This window comes from Garra rufa, chromosome 13, assembly GCF_049309525.1.
Source record: "Garra rufa chromosome 13, GarRuf1.0, whole genome shotgun sequence".
Classification (NCBI taxonomy): Eukaryota; Metazoa; Chordata; class Actinopteri; order Cypriniformes; family Cyprinidae; genus Garra; species Garra rufa.
Genome location: NC_133373.1, coordinates 26,385,638 through 26,413,248, shown reverse-complemented (window position 1 = coordinate 26,413,248; position 27,611 = coordinate 26,385,638). Strand labels below are relative to the sequence as shown.

At 35.7% G+C, this 27,611-nt stretch overlaps 1 protein-coding gene across 1 annotated transcript; it reads right to left on the bottom strand.

Moving 5' to 3' along the window:
• Positions 1 to 3: 3 nt before the first annotated feature.
• On the bottom strand, positions 4 to 27,591 carry aven (apoptosis, caspase activation inhibitor). Its single transcript, XM_073852981.1, has 6 exons — positions 27,342 to 27,591; positions 26,812 to 26,989; positions 5,167 to 5,237; positions 4,959 to 5,054; positions 4,588 to 4,885; positions 4 to 398 (listed from the first exon to the last, which is right to left on the bottom strand). The coding sequence occupies exons 1-6, from the start codon at positions 27,549 to 27,551 to the stop codon at positions 259 to 261; spliced, it is 993 nt and encodes a 330-aa protein (XP_073709082.1). The 5' UTR covers positions 27,552 to 27,591; the 3' UTR covers positions 4 to 258.
• Positions 27,592 to 27,611: the final 20 nt, after the last annotated feature.

The following is a 27,611-nucleotide window of genomic DNA, read 5'->3' as shown; positions in this document are numbered from 1 at the left end:
CCAGTTGGTCACAGCTGCTTTTAATCTGAGTGAGAATATGACGGGTCTGAAAACTGTTGCGCAGCATTACATCACTTTTTTGTAGTAAGATGAAGCATATTATATTCCCATGACTGAACTAGTCTTGGCTATTATAAGACTTAATGAAGTGTCACGGAATGATGTTCACGTCCGCACAGAAGTAACGCTATGTCAGCATTAGCAAAGCTGCGTGTGCTGATTTAATCCACAGCAGTGTCAGTCAACTTCTCTGGGAGATCAGGAGATCATGCTGTCCAGCCAGTCCTCCAGATCCTCCTCTGTCACTTCCTGCCTCGTGGGTTTAGCTTCACTCTCCACTTCTGGCTTTGTCTCTTTCATATCAGCCTTTTGATCTTTTCTTTCTTCTTCTCCTGAACCTGTTGAGGTGATAAAATCTTTACAATTTTACATCAGAAGCTACTATGAAACTTAACTTGGGAACCCCGGGTGTTAAAGGAGACGTTCACTTCCAGAACAAAAATGTACAGATAATGTACTCACCCCCTTGTCATCCAAGATGTTCATGTCTGTCTTTCTTCAGTCGTAAAAAAATTATGTTTCTTGAGGCAAACATTTTAGGATATCTCTCCATATAATGGACTTCTATGTTGCCCCTGAATTTGAACTTCCAAAATGCCGTTTAAATGCAGCTTCACAAGACTCTAAATGATCCCAGCTGAGGAAGAAGGGTCTTATCTAGCGAAACGAATGGTTATTTTCTAAACAAATTGACAATTTATATACTTTTTAACCCTCTAGCAGAGCTAGACAAGGCAAGCATTTGAGGTTAAAAAGTATATACTTGATTGTTTTGTTTTTTCTAAAAAAAAAAACAATTTCGCTAGATAAGACCCTTCTTCCTTACCCTTACAATCTGCATTTAAACTGCATTTTAGAAGTTCAAACTCAAGGGCACCACAGAAGTCCACTATATAGAGAAAAATCCTGAAATGTTTTCGTCAAAAAAAAAATTTCTTTACGACTGAAGAAAGAAAGACATGAACATCTTTAATGACAAGGGGGTGAGCACATTATCTGTACATTTTTTGCTCTGAAAGTGAACTACTCCTTTAAGACGTGTATGGCTTAATATAATATAAATGATGTCTCTTACTCAAATACGTAGCAGAAAACCCATGAAAACTTGCGTTATTTAAAAAATCCATAGTTTTATACATATTTTGGACTAAAGGGGCGCCATTATTTTGATTCTGATATAATGCCACATTGTGTGTCTTTTGGTTGTAATTTTCAGTCAAAGGGCAACAAGAGAACCAATTTGCTGTGTTTTTATAAATGTTGATAAAAAACTCTTGCGAAATGATGCGTTTCCATTAACCAATGTTATGCAAGTAAAACAATTATTTTTCCTCTTGCGATAAGTCATGGAGATGGATGTTGGTAGGTTTATGTATGTCGAAGCCATCGCACTAGCTATTCGAAAAGTCCGAAATTTTTGTCAGAATTTTTTGCATGTTACAAAATAAATACAACCTCACATTATGTCAATCACGTTTGCACGCTGCCTCCGAAATTTTCATCCGTCATAAAAAAAAAACACGTTTTTCGCATCCGTAGCAAGCATTTTGAGAGTTCAGAGCCACCTTACAATCAAACGCCAAAATCCAGAATTGCGCCTAACATGTTCATCCACTTCGTCCCGCAGCACAAAGTACTGTAAAGGTCCTTGTACACCAAGTTCACAGAAATTAGTGGTCTTCTTCATATGAGGCTCCAGTAATGCTAGCAAAGCATCAAAGTTTACTGACATCCTGTAGCACTGGCATGTATACATCCTGTCAGGATGGCATCTAGCGTTTCTTGTTTCGGCCATTTGTGAGCTCTTTCAGTAGCTGTGGTCTACTAAAAGCCTCAAAGGCATCGGGGCTAAAGTAGAGAGAACAAAGACGCAGGTCTTTAGGAAGTTTTATTTATCCACAGGCATCTTCCTTCAAATTGTGCAAATTGAAATTGCGAATTAAAAATATGCCTAATGGAAACATGTCAATTTCGCAAAAGCGCCCATACATTGCATAAAAGTTTTTACTAGGGCTGTCAATCGATTAATTTTTTTTAAAATCGCGATTAATCGCATGGTTGTCATGAGTTAACTCGCGATTAATCGCACATTTTTATCTGTTCTAAATGTACCTTAAATTAATACTTTTTAAAGTTTTTAATACTCTAATCAACATGGGCATGGACAAATATGGGTGCTTTAAGCAAATATATGTTTATTATTAGTGAAACCATACTCAACATAGAAGATGAAGACTAGACATGTTTCAAAGGTCATAGATGTTTTTCAAATAACTTGTTCATGTCTATTAGACACATGGAAAAAAAAAGAACATAGAAATATCAGGTTCTCATTACTTCTCTTTCTTTGCACTGAGCAATTTACTTACATTATTTGCAGGACAGGGCAGCTCACTTCTTCTGAACATGCAAAATCTACATTTATTATTACATTTGTTTGCCTCTCGGTGCCCACATACTGTAATTTGATGCAGCCAAGTTCTCAACAAAACTGTTTCCATTGTTATATTTTAGTGTTTCTGTTATCAGACAACCAAAGTAATATGAAATAATGACTGAAAAAAATCCTGAATTATGATCATGATTCATTCGCTGAAAAGAATCATTTACCGGCATCTGGACATAAGCCACTATTCTCTGCATTATTATCGTTGTTTTTAACTTCCTGTTTGAATGCTTTCACGATCCTTGGACTTTTTAGGAGTTTACCCGTTTAAAGGTGCGCGCGCATTGGGAGACCTCGCGCTCGTTCGGCAAAACCGGAGAGCCTCAAAAACTATATTAGGTTTGTCCAATTAGGTGTTTATGTATTGTTGCTAGACATTTTCGCTAGGTTGGCAACACTGTGCATCCATTTCTTTAACTATGGGCTAGGTAGTGGGTCAAACAGAAAATGCACGGTGCATTAATCGTGCGTTAATAAAATTAGTGCCGTTAAAATTAATTTGCGTTAATGCGTAATTAACGCGTTAATTTTGACAGCCCTAGTTTTTACACTGGCATGAGGTGGTTTTTCAGGCAATTCGAAAAAGGAATATTTTGCAAAACTGCAATGGAACATAAGTCACATGATCATTCTTTAACTACTATAACCTCCTCATATTTGGCTTATTAACAGATGAATTAATATGCATCGGACTCGGTGTGCAAGGTTTTCTGAATTTTTTCGCAACAGATGAATTAATACGCATCAGACTCAGTGTGCAAGGTTTCTGTGCATGACAAATTTTTAGGATTATGAATACGAAAAAACACGTACAAAAATTTTGGACTCAGTGTGCAATGACCTATAGTCATCTATCTTTAAAGAAGCACTGTGGAGAGCCACTTCTGGGACGCTTCTGAAACTGAAACGAGCCGCAGTGCGTCTGGTATAAACACAAGCATTGACTAAAGTGGCCGCGATCAGCTCTGCACACTTGTGCAATGTAAATAAGGGGTTATCCAAGCTTTAATGGCCAGGAAAGCCCCTTATTCAAGCATTGTGTAGTCAATGCTTGTGTAAACAGCCACATATGAGGAGTTTTTTTGAGGTTATAGTAAATTAAAAAATGATCATGTGACTTATGTATGCACGGTGACCTGTAAATGCGAAAAAGTTGTTTCCATTGCAGTTTTGCTAAATATTCCTTTTTCGAATTGCCTGAAAAACCACCTCATGCCAGTGTAAAAACTTTTATGCGATATATGGGAGTTTTTGCCAAATTGACGTGTTTTCATTAGGCGTATTTGAAGGAGAAACGAATAGGAAGATGCCTGTGGATGAATAAAACTTCCTAAAGACCTGCGTTTTTGTTCTCTCTACTTTAGTTCTGATGCCTTTGAGGCTTTTAGTCGACCACAGCTACTGAAAGAGCTTACAAACGACCGAAACAAGAAACGCTAGATGCCATCCTGGCAGGACGTAAACATGCTGTTACTTGTCATAACGCCACAGCCACTGAAGAAGGTTCTCCGTGCAGATTTCACTCGATATCTGGGGCATTTAGACACCTTGTGGGGAAAAAAAAATTCAGTAGCTTTGGTCATCACATCAGTATTTTATTTTTCGAGTTGCGGTAAAAAGAGCAACAGGTAGCGCCAGTAGCTCAGCGAGTGCAAACAACGATAGTCCAAAATACGCATAAAACAATGCAGAGTTTTTAAATAATGTAAATAATTTTTTTACTACATATTTCAGTAAGACACATAATTTACGTTATATTAAGCCATACAAGTCTTAACACCTGGGTTCCCTTTAACAATCATGTGTCACTGTGTAATAAAAGTATTAAAAAGAAAAAAAAAAACGTACTGACCCCAAACATCTAATTAGTAGTGTAATGATTTATAAACGGTGGCAAAAAAGTAGTGCTCAACACAATTAAGCGATTTAAAATTATTCAACAAATCATTTGTTTGGCCAGAATTCATTATTTATATCAACTGATTATGTAGCTTGTTACTGTAAACTAGTACTAATACTACTTTTACTTAGTTACGCTACACCTCAACACTGTTTAACAGAAAAGAAACATATATACCGACCTTGTGTTGGGCTGTTTAGCACATCATCTGTTGTAATGTGGGATTCGACTGAAGTCATTTCTGTGATGGGTTTCTGCAAGTTGAGGAGAAGATCGAGCTCCTGGTCAGCATCATCTGTGGCAGGAGGGATGGCTGTGGAAACTCCAAGAGATGGTGTGGTACCAGAAACAGGCTTTACACTGCAGGAAACACCTAGGCCTGACTCTCGGCCTGCCTGAGGAGCTTTCGAACCAGCTGTTAGAGTCGAGTCAGCTCTGTGAGGCACTGTCACGGATGGTAGTTCAACAGGAGTTGTCACCTGAAACACAATAAACCGCTAATACTACATTCTTCACATAGAATAGTATTTTAACAAAAACACAATTGATTACCTGCACAAGCTCAGCCTCCAGGTTCAGTCTTGTGTACATTGGAAGCTCCTGAAGTGACTGAGCTAAAGCTGGCAGGTCTATAAACAGAGCTGGAATCTGAAGAAACAACAATCAACCATGAGAACATATTTCCTCAACAGGATTTAAATGACCGCACTGAAAAAGATAAACAAGTGAATCATAATATTTGGTGACTTGTGAAATACACCTGATTTTTTGCTAGTGAGTCCATCTCCCAGTCCTTCTCATCAGAGAATCTGAACTGTGTGAATGAGTCCCCTAAAACAGATAAAAAGAAAAACAAATGATAGAACTGAACCAAATACAGTGAGTCATCAGCTAATGTAATAGTTTTGCTTTGACACTTTCAGAAAGCTTAAACTGTTTTTTATATATTTCAAATCACTGATGTGATGTTTTTTTATGTTACATTATTAATAAAATTTTCATAAATTAAAAAGGTACATTCAGTTGAAGTCAAAAGTTTACATACAACTTGAAGAATCTGCAAAATGTTAATTATTTTACCAAAATAAGAGAAATCATACAAAATGCATGTTATTTTTTATTTAATACCTGAACAAGATATTTCACATAAAAGACATTCACATATAGTCCACAAGAGAAAATAATAGGTCAGTTTATAAAAATGAAAAAGCCAAGTTCAAAACTTCACATATGCTTGATTCTTAATTCTGTGTTGTTACCTGAATGATCCTCAGCTGTTTTTTTTCCTCCTTCAAATCCCACAAATTCTTCGTTTTTTCAGCATTTTTGTGTATTTGAACCCTTTCCAACAATGATTGTATGATTTTGAGATCCATCTTTTCACACTGAGGACAACTGAGGGACTCATATGCAACTATTACAGAAGGTTCAAATGCTCACTGATGCTTCAGAAGGAAAAAAAAAAATGCATTAAGAGCCGGGCGTGAAAACTTTGAATTTGAAGATCAGGATAAATGTAACTTATTTTGTCTTCTGGGGAACATGTAAATATCATCTGTTCTGAAGGGCAATACTAAATGAAAATATGAAAAATATCATATTTAGGCAAAATAAGAAAAATGTGCACATTCTGTTCAAAAGTTTTCACCCCCACTCTTAATGCATAATTTTTTCCTTCAAAAGCATCAGTGAGCGTTTGAACCTTGTGTAATAGTTGCATATGAGTCTCTCAGTTGTCCTTGTGTGAAAAGATGGATCTCAAACTCATACAATCATTGTTGGAAAGGGTTCAAATACACAAAAGATGAAGATGTATTATACCTCACTCTGTACACTCTGCGTTAATTATCCAGCTTTGAAAAATGGGAAATAAATGGAAATTAATTGGAAATAAATACTAAAGATGTGCCATTTTAGTATTCATATAGTATTGATTAATATTTGCAGTTAGCTTTTATTTTTACATGGTCAGTTTTCATTTTAAATCATTTTAGTAATTATAGTTTTGGTAATTAAGTTGTGTTGTGTTTCATATTATTATATATATATTTTTTTATTTCCATTTAGCTTAATTTTAATTTCAATTTAAGCACTACAACTTAAACTAATGTTATTTTAATTCTAAGTTTTAATTCTTTTTAATTCTATTTCTCAACAATTCTAATTTTTGTGTTTTTCCCCCTAATATTTGTATTTAATTTTATTTACTTAAATTAACAAACATTTTAAAGTTTTCGTTAACAATAACCACTGTACTACAGCTCACCTTCCTAACCCCTGTATTACTGTAACAAGCATTAATCATATCTATGACTTTGTTTTCAACCCTCATAGTTCAATTCTAACTGGCACGACATAACAGCCAAGAAAAACACCTCTCGGATCTCCATAATCTAAACACTGCGCACCTTCACAGCAGCAGCTGAACGCGTGTCATCTTTTGAAGTCATTTTCACCTTGACACAAGCAGCGTGAATTCTGAGGCGGCAGCAAGTTGGGACAGCTGAAGAAAGAAGCCGTGGGTCTGTCACGCACAGCTGTCCCAGCCAGGGTGAAGCAGAATACTCAGCGCCTCCCGCCTCAAAAACGCTCTTTCACTCGAGACACACTTGCCAACTGCAGTTGGCCAAACTGACACGGATGATACAGAGCAGGGTCTCAAGGTCAAGAGGAGCGATCCTGCTTCAAAACAGCACTTCAGAAGCATTCATATAAAGTGTGTTAAAAGATAAACAACCACTTAATGATGAACAGCTGCGACTAAAAAAAATGAAATGCTACTATTAAAGAGTCTGTCTTTATAGCATGCCACTGACGTCACAGGAAATAAGATTCCTGTTAAAGCTGAGCAGACTGCCAAGTACGCAGTGCTTGATGTCATCGGCGTAGAAGCGCTGTTATGAGTGGGCTGTGGAGCTGCGGACAGGAGATGCCATCCAGGCAATTTCATCATGTTGCCTTCACTGGCAGTGACAGCGCCATGGAAACTGCTGCCATAACAATGAGCAAAGGTCCTGTCAGCATGTGTGGTGAGGGCCAGCGTAGCTTTCGTGGAGCAAGTAGTGTAGCTAGTGAATATAACAAACCAGCTGCATTTGACATACTGCTGTGCTGGATTACTTATGATAAACACATTCTTTGTACAAGAGACAATGATTCTTTATGTTATGGCTGATAAACAATAGAACTGAGTATTATTACAGATATTCAGTTCTACATATTTCTTTTTTTACAAAAGTTGAATAAAATCAATGCTCCTGTGCATAAAAGTAAAATACTCTCTCTTAGTTATAATTAATTAAAAGCAATTTACTCAATTATTTACTCACCCCTACAGGATCATTCCGAGTTGTATTTTATTTAGTTAAATATGATTTATTTTTCAATTTATTAATGGATTAATTCACTTCCAGAATATACATTTCCTAACAAATGTACTCACCCCCATGCCATCCAAGATGCTAATGTCTTTCCTTCTTTAGTCGAAATTAAATTAAGGTTTTTGAGGAAAACATTCCAGGATTTTTCTTCCATTAGAGCCAACAGGTTGAAAGTCCAAACTGCAGTTTCAATGCAGCTTTAAAGAGCTCTACACTTCTCTACATCTTATCTACCGAAACGGTCGGCCATTTTCTGAAAAAAAAAAAAAAAAATGTATACATTTAACCGCAAATGCTCGTCTTCAGCTAGTTCTGCGGTACGCGTTCGCAACTTCACGCATTATGTACACTGTAAAAAATGACAGTGAATCTAACAGTAAAAAACTGTAAAAATGCTACGGTAAAAACCTGTGAAATGGTTAACGGTAAGTTCCCCTTCTATATACGGTGAAAAACTGTGTTGGACATTGCATTTAATTTTACGGTAGTATACCGTTTTTGGAAGTGAAAAAGAACATAAAATTTACAGTGAAATAACCGTAAATTGACATTCCCAGAATTCCCTGAATTTAATTTTTTTTATTTGATGTTTTTTTTGTTGAAATAACTTAATTTTTTTCTTGGTAGTTTTGTACATTAGGGTTGTATGTTACATCTAATGTTGTTAAATTAATGTTTTATGCATTATTTCAGTTTTATGTGTGTTACCATGATTGTGTTTAGTGTTTGTGTGAATGACACTGTGCACCTTCTATATATGTTATTATTTAAAACCTCTGTGCGACGAACTTTGGTTCATCATGTGATGTTGTCATCACCACCTGCTTTTGGTGGTTGTCATTGTATTACAAAGATACAAAACAGATTTCAGTGCTTCAAAAAGTTGGTACATTACCATTATATGAGTTACGGTTTTTAGTATGAAATTACGGTATTTACCTGTAAATTTAAGTGAAAACCTTAAAATGTAAAACATTGCTACCGTATTTTTACGGTAAAATTCTGGCAACCACAGCTGCCAGTTTTTTACCGTAAATTTTACAGATTTTTTTTTTTACAGTGTAATCACATTGGAAAAGTCATGTGTGGTTAGCTGTTCGTCTGTGTACTCTGGTTCAAAAACTCCATCTCATTTTTTCCTCCAACTTTAAAATCGTCTGACTTTGTTGTTTTACCTTTTTTTGTAAAGGGTGTTTGACTTTCTTTGCACATTTGCAAAGAAATCACGGAAAACTATGTAATCCGTGAGCTCGAAATTGTATTTATTTATTCTTTTTTTTTTTTTAAACGACTAATCGTTTTGCTAGATAAGACCCTTATTTCAAGGCTGGGATTGTTTAGAGCCCTTTGCTGTATTGAAACTGCAATTTGGATTTTCAACCTATCAGTCAGCACTGAAGTCCACTATATGTAGAAAAATCCTGGAATGTTTTCCTTAAAACCTTTAATTTCTTTTCAACTAAAGTAAGAAAGAAAGACATGAACATTTTGGATAACATGGGGGTGAGTAAATTATCAGGATTTTTTTTTATTTATTCTGGAAATAAACTAATTCTTAAAATAAAATAAAAATAAGATAATCTACAGTATAAATATATAAATCAGTAAATATTTATTTTTTGTTAAATGTTTTTCATTTCAAATTAATTAATATGTATCTTTTCAATTGCATTTATTCTTTTGTCAATTAATTTGAAGAAAAAGAAATTGTTAAATGGAAAGACACAGTAGCTGTGTTTCCGTCACCCTGTTTTTGTGCGCATTTTGAAACGAGTGATGGAAACGGCACATTTTAAATAAAAATCTCTTCATTCGCAAAAAAGTTTTTACGCTCACTTGAAGTGGTTTTTGAGTTGTGCGAAAGAGAGTTAATGCGAATAATAGGAGATTAAAATGCATTTGCCGAATAAATTCCTCCGTACACATCAAAAAAATCATGTGACAGCAAAACCTGACTCACCAGTGAACCGATCTCGTTCCACCGCGTCTGAAATGTTGCTATGGTCATTCTGAAACGTCCGAACATAAAATGTATAATTGCCTCCAGGAACTTACACGACTGTGTTCCCAAACAGCAGGCATCCACCTCCAAAAGCAACAACCGAATTTACGGTGTTTTTTATGTATGAAAATTATTATATTCAGTGGATCTCCAGCTTTATAAATTGTTCATAAAACAACATAGAACTTAAATGTTACCTTTAAAAATACTGAATAATCTTTTTAATTGTCCAACTTGAGTAACTTTTTAAATGTGAATTAAATAGATTTAATTCATCCCAAACAATAGATTAAATAAGTTCCTCACACAAAGCTATTGTACAATATTGTATCAAATATAGCGAACAGATCGATAATATTTTAGCACTTTCAAGAACTGGCTCAGAAGTCTGATCGAATCCATTTTATTTTTTCCCCAAATTCCATTTTATTTTTTGGATTCCATTTTTTTCATTTTAATCTTTTTAGACTGTTTCATTGGTTACATTTAAAAAAATTAATTGAAATGAAGAAACATATACAATTTAACAGCAATTTATTAAAAGTTTAACAACTATAAACTTTAATTTTTCTTCTTAAATTCAGTTTTATAAATTCTATGTTTTCAATTAATTTTCTGGATTCCATTTTTGTGATTTTATTAGATTTTTATAATCAAAAGCATCTCTAATTAATTGATTTGAATTTAATTTATTTATTAGTATTTTATTTTTATTGTAATTATTGGTTATTTTTGATTATTGTAAATATTCCTCAAAAATAATGTTTTAATAATTTTATTAGTAGTAGTAGTAGTAGTAGTAGTATTATAATTAGATTAAGTAATATATGATTTTTTTCAAGTTAAACTGAACTTTTATTTTGATGGGTTGCTGTGAAGACCTTTAAGTTTCTGTTTGTATATGATATGCGATATGACGCTAGTTTTCTCGAAAGAAACTGTAAAATGCTCATGAAGTCACTCTCAGAGCCATTGTAGACATTATATTTATATCTTCTTATACTGAGGAAAACACAGTCAGGGCCACACGCTTCAGCATGTGTTTAGTAAACAAACACAGGATTCATGTTTAAATACATCACTAGAATGAAATAAAGTCGGCAGCAACTTCTGGTTCACGCGGACTTTAAGTGTACTGACCTACTTTTGATTTATTCATACAAAATCTGGCAAATTCCGTGACATTCCATGTTATACAGTAAATTCCATTTTTGTGACTGGATTCTGTGAATTCCATCTGCATTATCTGTATTGTGGAAATCATAGGGCCCTAGCTTAGAGCTGCTTCCAATGCTGGCCTATTAGAAAAAATCAAGTAGTCGATATTGACTATGTGCATCCATACTTTTACACAACCTCACAGCAATTACGCAATAAACAGGTAAAAATGGCTGATGTGAATGAAACATAAGTTGACAGTAGCAGCTCTGGTGCAGTGCTGGCATAATATCAGTGTGGCAGATGTGTGTCTCTCTGCAGGCTGGCGTCCTCTGAATGAGGAAGAACGGCGGCACAGGAAGCAGCGCTACAAGTACAGGTCATTTCCTCCCTGAGAGTGGCATTATGTATGCAGCCTGCCAACCCACATCTGGCCACCGTTCTTTGCTTTTTCAAGAGCCCTATAAAACACTGACACCGGGACCATGGAATGCCGTGGACCGACAAGCCCAACACCATTAAACAGAGCACAGGCCATCCACTGCTAGTCATTAAATGCCACTTAATGTAGGGAGGCTACAGCCCTTTGGAAGAAGCCGCTAATTTGCTTTGTCGTCACAGCTCTCGAGCAAATCATTGCTAAGCCAATTAACACAAAGCAACTCCATAACGAACAGAACCACCATCAAAATAAATCAGTCTGCCATGATTGCAATTAAAACATTTCAAGCCGAAATTCAAACAATAAGATGGTTATTTACTACACGCCTCAACACAGCTGCCATGGAGAACGCCAACAGTTTCCTATTAGTGTCTGGACTTGAAAGGAAAGACTCTGTGCAGTTCACACACTTGGTTCATTTAAAAACACATCTTTAAATGTGACACTGCTTGGACATTTGTGCGAAAATGTTGTTTTGCAAATCATTAAATGTCTAAGCTCTGCTTTCTGTTATGATCAGATACTGAGCAAACTGTTGTGTAACCTGCAAATCATTATGGTTATAAAGTGGTCTGAGCATCCTAAACCAGAAACGGAGATAAAAACAGTTGAATAGATAGGAACTATACATGTTAATCAGGTGGCATCGACGATGCAGAAAGAATCAACTCTTATTCTGAAACCCTGAAAGTTGATGTTGAATCAATGATCATCTCTCACAGGATTCAATCTCATGAGAGATGAGTTTTCCACTCTTACAGACATTTGATAGAGTGCCTACTCTATAATCTATTTTAATTTATTAATTCCCTATTTATTTGTGGATCCACCTCCTCATATATCACCACAGTCCTGGCCCTCGAAGCGGCAGGGTAATAGGTATGAGAGCAGGGCTCCAGCGTGAAGGACGCAAGTAATTCAAAAGCTTGTCTCTTCTCAGGAGACCAGCATCTAACCTTGAGGTGTGAAACAGCATCTGAGTCACAATGACACAACCCCTGCAATGAACGAAAGGCTGTGAAAGGGCATCTCATATGCCCATGCAGAGATGAGCCACCAGGCCCTCTGCCCCTGCACAAGGAAGAGCCGAGAGTCCTTTTCTGAATCCAATCTGACCTATATTACAAGGGCAGCAGTATTCTCCTTTCATGTTTACATTTTTATCTAAACATAAAAGCCACTCAGAGTTACATAACAACTCTCATTGTGTCTGTGTGTGTGCACTTTCTACAAGTGGGGCCTGTATTGCAGCTGGGACGCTGGGCTGAACTGATCATCAGGTTAGCAGACAGCTGTGGCTCATCTTAATAGAGATTTACAAGAGTAATTTATTTCCATAGAGATGAATCAACCACTCTATGCCCTACTCTTGACCAAAGGAGGTGGTTTTCACCAATGATGAACACAGAGGAAACACATCTCAGCAGGGAGAAGGACCTTTAGAAACAACAATAGGGAAATGCATGCCAACATATTATAGATATTATTAAAGTTTTCTATGTAGTGAGAGTATAATATACAGTTGAGGTCAAAAGTTTACATACACCTTGCCGAATCCAAAAAATGTTAATTATGTTATTGCCATTTTTTATTTAGTACTGACCTGAATAAGATATTTCACATAAAAGATGTTAACATATAGTCTGCAAGCAAAAACAATCATTGAATTTATAAAAAATGACCCTGTTCAAAAGTTTACATACACTTGATTCTTAATACTGTCTTGTAACCTGAATGATCCACAGCTGTGAGTTTTTTGTTTAGCAATAGTTGTTTATGAGTCCCTTGTTTTCCTTGTTTTATATTCTATGGCTTTTCAGCGTTTCAGATCCATCTTTTTACACTGAGGACAACTGAGGTACTATTACAGAAGGTTCAAACGCTCACTGATGCTCCAGAAGGAAAAACAGTGCATTAAGAGCCAGGGGTGTAAACTTTTGAACAGAATGAGGATGTGTACATTTTTCTTATTTTGCCTAAATATCATCTTTTTTCATTATTTATCACTGCTCTTCAAAAGCTACAGAAGATACTTACATGTTCCCCAGAAGACAACATTTTTTTTTTTACCCTGATCTTTAAATTCAAAAAGTTTTCACCCCCTGGCTCTTAATGCATAGCTTTTTCTTCTGAAGCATCAGTGAGCGTTTGAACCTTCTACAATAGTTGACCCTTATTTTGGAAAAATAATTAACATTTTACAGATTCTGCAAGGTGTATGTAAACTCTTGACTTTAACTGTATAATACTGGAGGCCACTGGAAATTTTTACCCAAAGACTGAATTCAATAATATAGCATAACATGATTTTATTTGTAGAATAAAATTTTGTCATTTTGACCGGAAACAGCACAAGTGAACACAAGGGGGTACCAAGAAAGTACAAAAAATATCAAAAAACATTTGTTATAGCCTACCCTGTGTGAGCAAAGTCAGTAAGTTTTAGACTAATTAAATAACATTAACTAGTATTTTCTAGAAAAAATCCTCTTCAGGTCAAAATGACTAGAACACGACATGAGAATTAAATAATTCATTTATTTAATTACTTTATTAACATTTCTATATTGTTTTAATTTCATTTCTTTTAATACATTTTAAGTTGACCAATATGTGTTTTCCAGGGCCGATGCCGATAAAGATTATTACTGACAAAGTAGACCGATAACCGATATTTTGAACCGATATACACTACCGTTCAAATGTTTGGGATCAGTAAGATTTTTATTGTTTTTTAAAGACGTCTCTTATTATCAAAGTTTCATTTATTTGATCAAAAATACAGAAAAAGAAGTAATATTATGAAATATTATTGCAATTCAAAATAACTGTTTTCTATTTTAATATATTTTTAAATTTTATTTATTTCTGTGCTGCAAAGCTACATTTTCTAATTTAACTTTTACTCCAGTATTCAGTGTGACATGATCCTTCAGAAATCATTCTAATATGCTGATTTATAATTAGTGTTGGAAACAGTGCTGCTTAATATTTTTTTTGGGACCTGTGATTCTTTTTTCAGGATTCTTTGATGATTAAAAAGTTAAAAAGAACAGCATTTATTCAAAATAGAACTCTTTTCTAACAATATAAGTCTTTACTATCACTTTTTATGAATTTAACACATCCTTGCTGAATAAATAGTATTAATTTTTTTCAAACAACGAAAGAAAAAAAAATTACCAACCCATACTTTGAACGGTAGTGTATATTGTTACAAAAGATTTCTATTTTAAATGAATGCTGTTCTTTTTAATGCTTTATTCATGAAAGAATCCTGAAAAAGTATCACAGGTTCTAAAAAATATATTTAGCAGCACAACTGTTTCCAACATTGACAATAAATCAGCATATTAGAATGATTTCTGAAGGATCATGTGACACTGAAGACTAGCGTAATGATGCTGAAAATTCAGCTTTGCATCACAGGAATAAATTCTATTTTAAAGTATATTAAAATAGAAAAACACTATTTTAAATTGCAATAATATTTCACAATACTGCTGTTTTTTTTCTGTATTTTAACTCAAATAAATACAGCCTTGATGAGCAGAAAAGATTATTTTAAAAAAACGTAAACATTTTTACTGATCCCAAACTTTTGAACGACAGTGTATATGTCTAGTGTAAAAATGAAAATGAATATCAAAATGAAGAATAACAAGGGCCCTGAAAAAAACGACCAATCCCACTAACCATTAAAATATTTAATATCGTCGGCGCCAATAGCCTTGTGGTTAGTGCGCCGACATATAGCGCAACTGTGCTCACGGCGACCCGAGTTCGATTCCCGCCTCGAGGTCCTTTGCCAATCCTGCTCCCCTCTCTCTGCCCATTGATTTCCTGTCATCTTTCTACTGTCCTGTCCATTAAAGGCATAAAAAGCCCCCCCCCCCCCCAAAAAAAAATAAATAAATAAAAATATATATAAAAAAATGTTTAATATCAGACCGATAATCGGTCCTATTTTTTTTTTTTTAACATACTTTTTCATTATTTTTAATCACTTATGTAACACACTTAAAATTGCCATTGTGTATGAAATGTGCTATATAAATAAACTTGCCTTACCAATAATTTTTTATTACTTGTAAAATAATGTATTTGTCTCAGACAGCGTGATATGGCGAAATGAGTTCTCTTTTGATGCTGATTGCATTTAAATGGCTTAAAATCACTTGTTTTTAAACCACGATGCTTAAAACGTGTGCAATTTCATCTCTTTCATCTCTTTCATCTCTTACATCTCTTACGATAGACTTCTCAACCCAGAATCAATATTACAGAGGAGAAAATTGAGGTATCTCAATGACAGTGCCCATTAAAAACATCCACTTATAACCAAATACCAAAGGACTTCATGCCCTAAATATCAACACTGCCCCAAATAATGCATCTCTGGGCATACATGAACTCGAAGGCACAATCAAAGGACCATTTCCTGGCAGCATTATAAAAACAGGTTCACTGGGGACATAATATAAGACCATTCAGGCTATTTATAACTAAAAGCTATCATTACACAACCATATTTATGCAAAAGTGTCACTTGAACCTTTAACCTGTAAATACGGTTTGAAAAAAAGCTCCCACATTTCAGTGATGTGACAAAAGGGAATAATCATCTCTCAGCCACAGGAAACAAACAACGAGTAAGTTATGATGGACAGATGAAAAGATAGAGAAAGCCAATATGGAAATGATTAGAAACAAGTGGCCTCTGTCGCGCTTCCCAACATTCACAAAGGTGTCTGAAGGATACAAAATGGTTTTAAAATAATGAGCCTGATGCAAATTGCACAGGTGTTATGGTAACAACAGCAGAGAGAGAGGAAAGCGAGTGAAGAGAGACACACAGTCATTAACACAGTGGTTGTTACTGTTACACATTATTGCCGAGATGACATTCTGATACTCCATGTGGGTGCAAACACACACCCCCGCATCATAATTACTGTCCAATGCTTGATGCTGGGGACTACAGTCACAGTATGTGCGTGATCAAAAACACTGGCACACAGCACAGGTGCTGAGCATTTAAATGAAGATAGATTCTTATAGAAACACCAGTTTCCAGTTTGTGCTGGAACAAAAACATTATTTGTGTGATCATGCTAAGCAGGCTATAGCCAAAATCCCTTTTGAAAAAGCTTAAAGGGATAGTTCACCCAAAAATGAAAATTGGATGTTTATCTGCTTACCCCCAGGGCATCCAAGATGTAGCTGACTTTGTTTCTTCAGTAGAACACAAACAAAGATTTTTAACTCAAATTGTTGCAGTCTGTAAGTAATATAAATGGCAGTCAATGGGCACCAAATCTTTAAGAGTAAAAAGTAAAAAAAACATACACAGACAAAACCAAATTAAACCCTGCGGCTCGTGACGATACATTGAGGTGAAACTGAACAGTTTTTCTATAATTATTTACCTCTGATCCACCGCAACGTTCAACTGTATTGAGCGTGTTCACAACAGCCAGCACATGACTCATGATTTATTTTGTTATCCTCTTGTTTTCATCTATGAAAAAAATGTTGTTGCCAAAATTTCGACCAAAATTATTTGTCAGCGAAATTAACCCTGGAAAAAAACAAGGTGTAAAATTAATATCCTAACAATAAGGAGTAGGCCATATACCAGTGGAACTGGTAGAAATTAGCCAACCTGTAAAGATTTTCGACTATTAAACTAAACGTATCGTTTGCAGGCATTTTTTAAGCATTGCAGTTCGAAAACCAAGTGATTTTACTATCCGCAGCAAATTTGCTATATGCACGTGATGTCAGAAAGGCACACACACGTGAAGACGGTGCTCACAGAGCAGGGTTGCCTTGTTTTCACAACAAAACCCACTTAATTGCTACTCAAAAGTAGCCCAAAACTAGCCCAAACGTGTTTTGGAGGGGGTCCTCTGGTATAAACTGGTTCCCTCTACTTCCTGGGTAAAAGTCACATTACAGGGGCTAAATATCACATTATTCGGGTCGCTTCAACCAGCGGACATGAAAAACAACATGTGGCAACAGTGTTAGAGTAGCAAAATTCTGTGGGAAAACTGCAGACTTGGCAACTCTGTCATAATTTAACTATTGAGTTATTTTTGCTGCTTTATAGACATTGAATGGTTAAATACATACACATATATATGTCAAAATCCTTGTAAACACAGCAATTTAGGTCTTTTTTTTACAGATAATGTACTCACCCCGTTGTCATCCAAGATTTTCATGTCTTTCTTTCTTCAGTTGTATTATGAAATTATGTTTTTTGAGGAAAACATTTCAGGATTTCTCTCCATATAGTGGACTTCTATGGTGCCCCCGAGTTTGAACTTCCAAAATGCAGTTTAAATGCAGCTTCAAATGGCTCTAAACAGCCGAGGAAAGAAGGGTCTTATCTAGCAAAACGTTCGCTATTTTCTAAAAAAAAAAATTACAATTGATACACTTTTTAACCTCAAATGCTCGTCTTGTCTAGCTCAGTGTGTACTCTGTGTAGAGATTATTATTATAAAGTATATAAATCGTAAATGTTTTTAGATAATAACCGATCGTTTTGCTAGATAAGACCCTTCTTCCTCGACTGGGATCATTTAGAGCCCTTTGAAGCTGCTTTTAAACTGCATTTTCCAAACTCGGGGGCACCATAGAAGTCCATTATATGGAGAGAAAACCTGAAATGTTTTCCTCAAAAAACAAAATTTCTTTATGACTGAAGAAAGAAAGACATGAACATCTTGGATGACAAGGGGGCGAGTACATTATCTGTAAATTTTTGTTCTGAAAGTGAACTACTCCTTTAAGTGAAAGCAAACTGTTACTGTGTAACAGTATATTGAATCAGGGCAGCTCTTCAAGTGACAGCAGTCTAATATTCCTGCTGTCTGTCATTCATGTTAATCAATTAACAAAAGAGAGAAAATCTCTCACCGCTAAATCACTTTTGTAACTTTAATAAGATGAAATATATATTTAATTTACACAGTGAAGAATATGCAGTGTTTTTATACATTTGATTACTTTATACAATGTATGTAGCATTTCTACTGTAGTTTTTTTTTGTCCTATTGCTAGCTAGTAATTCAATTCTTAGTCTTATTTAATCACTGTTTACTTGTCTCCAGTGAGTGTTGTTGTAGTAGTTTTTTATTATTTAGGCTAGTATTAGTTTTTTGGAATACTGACACTGTTGACAAGAATTATGAATTTTCCAATAAGAGCTATAAATAAGAGAGACAATCTAGAGTGCTTTGGCCCACCAGGATGCAGTCATTTTTGGAGGGTCCAGCTGGTGAAACTGACAGTACCAGGGCCACAGGTGGAGGTCCAAGAAGCTCAAATAAAGGAGAGAATGTCAGGAGGGGGGCAGTTTCCTACAGGTGCAGTGTCATTGGTAATGAATTATCATGTCTTTCCCTCTCTGCAGGGACACAGACACACTGAAGTGCAGTCAACAGCTAAACAAGGTCATGAAATTCAGGCAACATTTAGTATTAATTTGCCGCTCTCACTGTCAAGCGTAACCCGAGTATGTGGCGTGTAGGGCTGAGTTGTGTCTGCTGGCCATCTGAGACCCAGAGGAGACATACTACGTTACGGCAGACACACAGATGCAGGCGAACACAGCAGAGCTGTCACTGTATATCTATGCCCTTCGTTATTAGTCCTCCTCCAGGGTACGTGATACGGCTCATATCCTCCATTATGATCTCATTATAATCAATAAACTTGGAGGCCTGGAAATCCTGCCCTACATGGCAATATCTTACATAAGCCATTTCCTGTCAACCTGACTGTACGACCTAAGCATGTGATATTGTGCTGCTCCTGACAAAAAGAAAAAGTGTGAAAAGAAACGACCCTGAATTGGTCGATCTGTACTTAATCCAAACTCAGACAACCTGTATACAAACACACCTTGGAAGGCCACAACAAACAGATTAATCCGTCTTGCGCTATCGTCGCCCCTGAGCGTCCTGCGCTACATGAAGTTTGTACTGTCTATTTAATCAGTTTCTTTTCATTGATCATTCAGTGCTTCCTTTGATGGCCTGTGATGCAACTAATTACACCAATGCAGCTGTGAGAGCAGAACTAGAGGAATCAAACCACACGTCTATAGAGTCCAGTCCAGACCTCTTCATGAAAATTAATTCAAGCTACCCTCTTAAAATAGCACAAGGCCGCAAGTGAAAAATAAATAAAGGTTTTGGGTAGGTACAATTTTTTAATTATTTTTATAGGAGGTCTCTTATGCTCATTGAGGCTGCATTTATTTGATTAAAAATACAGTACAAACAGTAATATTATGAAGTCTGATTGAAAATAACCAGTATATTTCAAAATTTAATTTATTCTTGTGACGTCAAAGCTGAATTGTGACCTTGGACCACGAAACCAGTCATAAACCAGCCAAAAAACTAAAAAAGCGGAATGAATAAGCTTTTCATAGATACATGGTTTGTTAGGATAGGACAATATTTGGCGGAGATATAACTATTTGAAAATATGGAATCTGAGGGTGCTAAATACTGAGAAAAAAATCTAAATACTGAGAAAGTCGCCTTTAAAGTTGTCCAAATGAAGCTCTTAGCAATGCATATTACCAAAGACTATAGAATACCCAAGACATGTCACTCGGCGGCCATCTTTGAAACGCCTCTTGGGCATACAAGTGCAGCTCCTATCTGTTTGAATGGGGAAACATCAAATTCTCCAAAACTGTTTGCCAAACTTACGATTAAATTTCATATGTGGAATCACCAATGAAATCTAACAAGAACTGCCTCATAAATATGGTTACTTGTGCTCCAATAGCGTGAAAAAACGCTTATTTTTCCGGCTAGATGAGCCAGTGCGCATGCGCAGTACTGAGCGCACGTCTTAGAGCGCCGATTGTTTCTATAGCAACCGGGACTTCTAACGGCAGCTGAGGTGACGTGCTGACTTTTCTAATCAACTATTGGCTCTTTCACTAAGAAGGCGGGGCTTCGCGGCCATAATGAGCGTTGCATTTTTCCCCATTCAAAACTACACGAGTGACATGTCTTGGGTATTCTATAGTCTTTGATATTACTAATCAAAAATTTAGTGTTGATATATTTACAGTAGCAAATTTACAAAATATCTTCATGAAACATGATCTTTGCTTAATTTCCTAATGACTTTTGGCATAAAAGAAAACTCGATAATTTTGACCCATACAATGTTCTTCTTAAGACTGGTTTTGTGGTCCAGAGTCACTTTTCAGTTTTCATTGCCACATGATCCTTCAGACAACATTCTAATATGCTGATTTGCTGCTCAAGAAACATTTCTCATTATTATCAATGTTAAAAACACCTGTAAATGTACATTGCAAATCTTTATTGTCAAGTTTGGACCAATTTAATGTATACAAGTATTAATTTCCTTCAAAACTTCTCTAAAAAAAAAAAAAAAAGAATGTAAGAGCACCTAAATCTTAAGTGTAATATTACTTTAATACTGTTATTCCAGTCTGACACAGTAGCATTGACTCAACCAATGATGTAAATCTGGGGTGGGGCTATTCGTTTGGCTGACCAATGGCAGATGAAATACTGTTTGAAAACAATCACTGTTTTTATTTCACCGAACAGCGAAGCCAGTGGAACAGAATCTATTTACTACACTCTTAAAAGCTTTAAAAAGGTTCTTCACAGCGATGCCATAGAAGACCCATTTTTGGTTCCACAAAGAACCATTCAGTCAAAGGTTGTTTAAAGAACCATCTCCTTCTTACCTTTTTATAAACTGAAGAACCTTCTTTCGCCACAAAGAACCATTTATGAAACAGAAAGGTTCTTATGTTGATGTTAAAGGTTCTTTATGGAACCATTTAGACAAAAAAAGGTTCCTCTATGGCATTGTGAAACACCTTTATTTTTAAGAGTGTATGTTACAACCTTATCTTGAACACCAAACAAATACCTCAAAAAAGTACTTGAGGACATAAAACATAAAATAAAAACAATCAATTTACCAGGAACCTCAACAGCTTGTAACATTTCAGTAGCTCCCTCATACATACCAAAAACTCTTGAAATGACCCTCTCACGTCTGTATTTCCTTCTAACCCAGCCTTTCCACCCACCTATTTGCTCGCGGCCACACTATCTGTGTCAAAAGAGAGTAATTAATGGCTCCATTATGTTTTAGTGAGCATCATACCTCCCCTTCACACACCCCGACTGTCTACAGAATGAGCTTAAACGGTCTAACCTTCATCCCCTCATTTCTGCTTCGGTTCAGCCCCCTGCTCTTCTCCTCTTCCTCCTCCCATTCTCGCCGTCTGCCTGTTGTTCACTGCCCCAAATCATGACGATCATCCCAGCCCAGTGGGAATGACCTCCTCCCAGCCATTCACATCTGTGTCTGTCAGTGCATCCACAGGCAGCAGCACATATTCATCCAGAGAAACAGCAGCAGCAGCACTTCCCCATCATCCTCCACCACCGAGAGAAAAGGAGATGCTTAACAATGACTGTTATGGACTTTGGTGTGGTTGTCACAACTTGAGACAGAGCTTTTTACTTTGATTCTTCCTTCCAAAAACAAAGGAGAACATGTTATTGCTACTTTGAGGATTATATAATTTAAGGACGGCTCGTGACTGGAGGAAGAAGACGCATCTAGACACCCTATTCCTGAGGGAGATGATCCACTAGAGAGGAAAAGGTCTGGGATGGGTGACAGTCTGTCCAAGCCAGATCTGTAGATGGAGTTCAAAGCGATGAAAACTGTGAGTACTGAAGACATATATCGTATATTAATGATAATAAGACAAAATAGTAACAATTGTGCAATTTAGCTGAATAATTATTAGTCTGAATAATATGTTCCATATTATTAAAGAAAAACAACAGGTATCACTGACTGACATTCTAAAGAATTGATTATGTTTCATTTTAAAGGTCTGAAGAAATTCTGTCATTGTTTTCACCCACATGTTGTTTCAAACCTGTGGAACACAAAAGGAGACATTCTAAAAATGTTGATTTAATGTAGTTTTTGAAAGATTACTCAAAATATCTTCTTTTATGTCTTTAAAAAAAATGCATACTGATTTGGAAAAAGATGAGGGAGAAAAAAATTATAATATTATTTACATTTTTGGGTGATAAAAGAATAAAAATCAAAAACAGACATTGTTTTAATGATGCTGTGGCCCAGAGATCCATTGAACTGATTTAAACGGATTGTAAACGCAGTATTTGTGAAGATGATCGCCTTAACAACAAAGAAAGCCTCTAACTATAGAAACTTAAGTGTAAAAAGACTAAATAAATCAGTATGTGCTATGATCTATAATAAATGTAACTACACACACTTTTAATTATGTTAAATTTGTTAAAATTAGTTAATGCACTAGCTATCATAAACTGACCATTACCAAAAATTTTACAGATAACTATTTATCTATGTTAATGTATTTTTTTTTTTTTTTTTTACATACTGTAGAAATCCACATTAGTTAATGTAATGTGATGGTGCAATGCATTCACTAATGATAAATTTAACCTTTGTGTTAAATATTAAATAAAATCTATTAATTATAAATATATCATAAATAATATATCTACATGCACTATTATTTTTTTAATTACCTGTAAATACAGGTTTTTATAACCTGTAAAGACAATATTCTGCACTTTAAAATACAGGCTTCTTACCGAAACCAGAAATCAATGCAAAGCTAATATGGCTGTGTTTACAACCTGTTTAAATATTCAAACACCTTAAACGGGAAATTGTGCCCTCTTCTGAGGGTGCTCCACATCATTTTCAACAGAAGAACATTACCTTATACTAGGAGATAGCAACTACCACATTCTTCCTCATAGTTTGCCTTCAAACCAATGTAACTTCAATGTAAGCTTAAAGGAAAAAAAGCCCCAGTGCTTAAGCATTGCCCTATGGTGCTGGTCCTACACTCTTAAAAATAAAGGGGCTTCCCAATGCCATAGAAGAACCTTTTTGTCTAAAGGGTTCCATAAAGAACCATTAACATCTGAAGAACCTTTCTTTTCAAAAAAATGGTTCTTTGTGGAGAAAGAAAGGTTCCTCAGCAGTGGATTTATTGATTTATTTACTGTATATTACACTGCTGCCACACATATCTAATATAAACACGTGATTTCTTTCCCAGCTGTTTAACTTCACATAGCCGACTGTTTTTGTATGTCCTGTGTGTTTTCAATAAACTTGTGTGTATTTGACAGTCTAAGCGCAATAAGACATAAAAGAGAACTTAGTTTAGTACTCACACGCCGTGTGACAGCCGCTTTGTGTGCGTGTGCTTCAAATGTGTGCGCTCAGAAAACCGTATATCAGACGATTAAACTAATACGGTTTAAAACACATGATTTCACTGCCATAGACATGATAATCAAAACCAAACAGATATTTTTTAGCAGAGTATCCGAGGTATGAGCTGTAAAGGCACAGCCCTATTCTAGAAAAGGGGGCGGGGAAAAGCAGCTCATTTGCATTTAAAGAGTCATGCGCAAAAACAGCAGAGTATTTCTATTTTCACTCAAAATGCAAATTTTCAAAATTACATAATAAATGATCTGTGGGGTATTTGAGCTGAAACTTCACAGAGAGATGCTGGGGACACTTGAGACTTATATTACGTATTGTAAAAAGGACATAATAGGTCTCCTTTAACAGCTAGATAGAGTTTTCTATGAAACGCACAAGGATTTCCTCACTCAAAATCTTGATTAAACACTAAAAACTACCCTATGACCAACAAACAGAAGCAAGCACTTGGTACACTGAAGGCAAAAACTCATCTGCTAATGTATCTGTTTCTCTTGTTATTTGTAGGGATGCACCGAATGTTTGGCAACTGAAATTATGTGGCCGAAAATAGCAAAAAAAACCCACGAAAAACGGTGTTCGGTAATCAGCCTTCGGCCCAGTGTTTAATTTTGTTCGGCTTCAGCCAAGAATTTTCATTTCAGTGCATCCCTAGTTGTTTGCATAAACCAATACAGATTGCAGGTGTAATTGCAAGTTACATGATACAGAATGATGGTAATGTGTCAAAAGTGAGCATATTAAAGTGTTAATGAAAATTGTGTCATCATTAAGTCACCCTCATGTAATCTGGTGGGTGAATAAATGATGACAATTTTCATTTTTAGGCAAACAAACCCTGTAAAGAACGCAGTTTAGGTTATAATTTGGGTCATTTGTGAGAAACCTCAAGGGTAAGGCAAGGATGTTCCTCCACTTTATTCCACTCCCTGGTGAAAGCTGAATTATACTCATTTTGTACCTAATCAGTCCGTTACCACCACAGTCACTAATCAGAGCCTGCTGGCAGAATCATAATGAGATAAAGGACAGTATGTCGAGTCTCGCAGAGGAGGTCGGGCAACTTTGAAAGACATGCGGAGCTGAACAAACCGGAACAGGCTTCTTTCTATTTATAACTAAAGTCATTATATTGCAATATTTGACCAATAGGTGTGACCATATTTACTGTATATGTCTTGCAAAGTCAAACAAAAACTAATAAAATATGAAAGACAGAAAAGCTTCTTCTTCAAAGCAGCCAAGCTAAAGCACTGAACTATTTTAAAGTCCTATAATAAGCACCAACCTTCTTTTGTTGCTGTCATATGACAAACAAGTGGCGCTGCACAACCACATTATTTTGATGGAAAAGCTGTCCTACACAATTCCTGAAGCCATACAATACTTGTTCTGGAGAACAGATACAAATTCCACCCACATTCACAGGGATCAGTGAGTTTGAATCTCTGATGACTAATCGTAAATGTGCAGGGAAAAAAAAGTGGAGAGCAACAAAACAGATTAAGTGCTCCAATTTTGTGTGGAGTACAAGTTTTATGGTTTGGCCACAACAAACAGATACAGACAGCTACTAAGAAATGAGATTTCTGGTGTGTATGTTTGCACAGAGAAGCATGAATGATATATATAGTCTTTCTCTTGCAATGCCACAAGAGGCAGTGAAGTCCTACAGTATGTTGTAAAATTAGATGACACAAATATATCTCATGAATATCAATATGGCTTTTGAGGAAGCAGATTAGGGAAATGAGAGGCAAATTGAGCAAAGAAAATTCCCTCGAGAGAACAGCGTAATGGAAACTTATTCTGCATTTACACTGGATTTAGGCTCATTAAACTCGAGGAAAAAATGCTTCATTTTGAATAATTAGACAGTTGTGTTAATGACCTGCCCTTGAACAAAAACACACACTCTCTGCATGAACATGACATATAAAGAAAATCATCAATCTTCATGGTTCTTAAATAAAAGAGCTCAACTCAAATTTTAAACTATTTTACATAGATTTTAAAAGAATTCTCTTATACTCACCAAGGATGTATTTATTTAATCAAAACACAGTGAAAACTGTAATACTATGAAATATTATTATAAATTCACTACCAGTCAAAAGTTTTTGAACAGTAAGATTTTTCATGTTTTTTTTTTTTAAAGTATCTTCTGCTCACCAAGCCTGTATTTATTTGATCCAAAGTACAGCAAAAACAGTAAAATGTTGAAATATGTTTACTATTTAAAATAAATGTTTTCTATTTGAATATATTTTAAAATGTAATTTATTAAAAAAAACATTTATTATTATTATTATTTTGAAAACAGATGAGTAGAATTGTTTCAGGTTTCTTTGATGAATAGAAAGTTCAGAAGAACAGCATCTTCTGTAACATTATAATGTCTTTATCATCACTTTTGATCAATTTAAAGCATCCGTGCTAAGTAAGTATTAATTTCTATAATTTATTTTCCAAAAAAAAAAAATGTATACTGTCTACAAGCTTTTAAATGGTATAGTGTATAATGTTACAAAAGTTATTTTCTATTTCAGATAAATGCTGATCTTTGAATCTTTCTATTCATCAAAGAATCCTAAAAAAACATGTACTCAACTGTTGTAAATATTGATGATAATAATAATAAAAAAAACGTTTCTTAAACGGCAAATCAGCATATTAGAATAAAGGATCATGTGAACACTGAAGACTTCAAAAGAACAGCATTTATTTGAAATATAAATAAATAAATGTCTTGTCTGTCACTTTTGACTTGATTTAATTCAGGCAGCTTAAAATAAACCCTATGATTGGTAATGGTAATTCACTGTGCTATTTGTAAACATGGAAAAACTGTTGCTCATGAGATGAGTCCTCTATTAATCAGACCCAACCGTGCAACAGAAATAGAGCTATGCCCTTCTTGTTGCCCTTTCATATCTCAATAGCACACAGCAGGACAGCTGCTTAACACCATCATAGTTCTACATTAATTTTGGTTTTGATCTCCTGCCTGCATGAGCTGTTTTGGAGGCATGGGGTGGGGGGATATGACACAGATTTAAGTGGGTAGTCATGTCTTACCAGCTGAAGTAAGGAGGACTTGATAGTCTGTGCCTCTCTGTGCAGGAACATCTTCATTAATTTCTTCTTTCTCGGTTTCCTCATAACGGTCCCAGTTGGACTCAAGCTTTCGTCTAGAGAAGGTGTGGTCTTCCTCCTCTTGCTCAAAGTTTTCTTTGTTGTCATGGTCATCTTGATTCTGGAAAGGAAAAGCAAAAGGAGGACAGTGAGCAAGCCTGACACAATACAGTTGTTTTATTAGTTGACTAGAAACATGAAAACCGTTACAAAAAAGCTAACCACCACCAAGACATTATAGTACAGTAATGTTACTACATTAATAGCATAAATTCTCATTAAAACAGTGTCTCTGAATGTTTGTCACTTTATTTTAATATATTTCATATTCACTTTTATGACATTTGTGTCTAATAATAAGTTACCTGAGTTACAAGTAGTAAAAATAACTGTAATTACATGATTCAATGTGGTACCAGTGACTGTGGTATTTCACCAGGTTGTCATGGTGATTTTTTATGGATGACACTTACTCGTCGAAAGTCTGCAGGAGGTCCAAAATATCGCCCTCTTCCTCTACGATGATCCCGTTTGCTTCTTCCACGATTGTGGTGGCCTCCTCTTCCGCGACCTCTGTGCTCTCCCGAACTGCCTGTCTCAGCGTCACCTGCACCTGCACCTCCACCTCCACCTCCTCCTCTTTTCCAGTGCCCACCGCGTCCCCGACTATGTCTGAATTCCATAACTGAACATGAATGATAAAACTAATGCCGGGACTGTAATCGTGTAACACCACAATCGTT

Coding starts and splice junctions, on each gene's coding strand:
- aven (XM_073852981.1), bottom strand. CDS start 27,551: ATGGAATTCAGACATAGTCGGGGACGCGGTGGGCACTGGAAAAGAGGA. Junction 26,990..27,341: donor CTCCTGCAGACTTTCGACGA/GTAAGTGTCATC, acceptor TTTCCTTTCCAG/AATCAAGATGACCATGACAA. Junction 5,055..5,166: donor ACTCACTAGCAAAAAATCAG/GTGTATTTCACA, acceptor TTGTTTCTTCAG/ATTCCAGCTCTGTTTATAGA.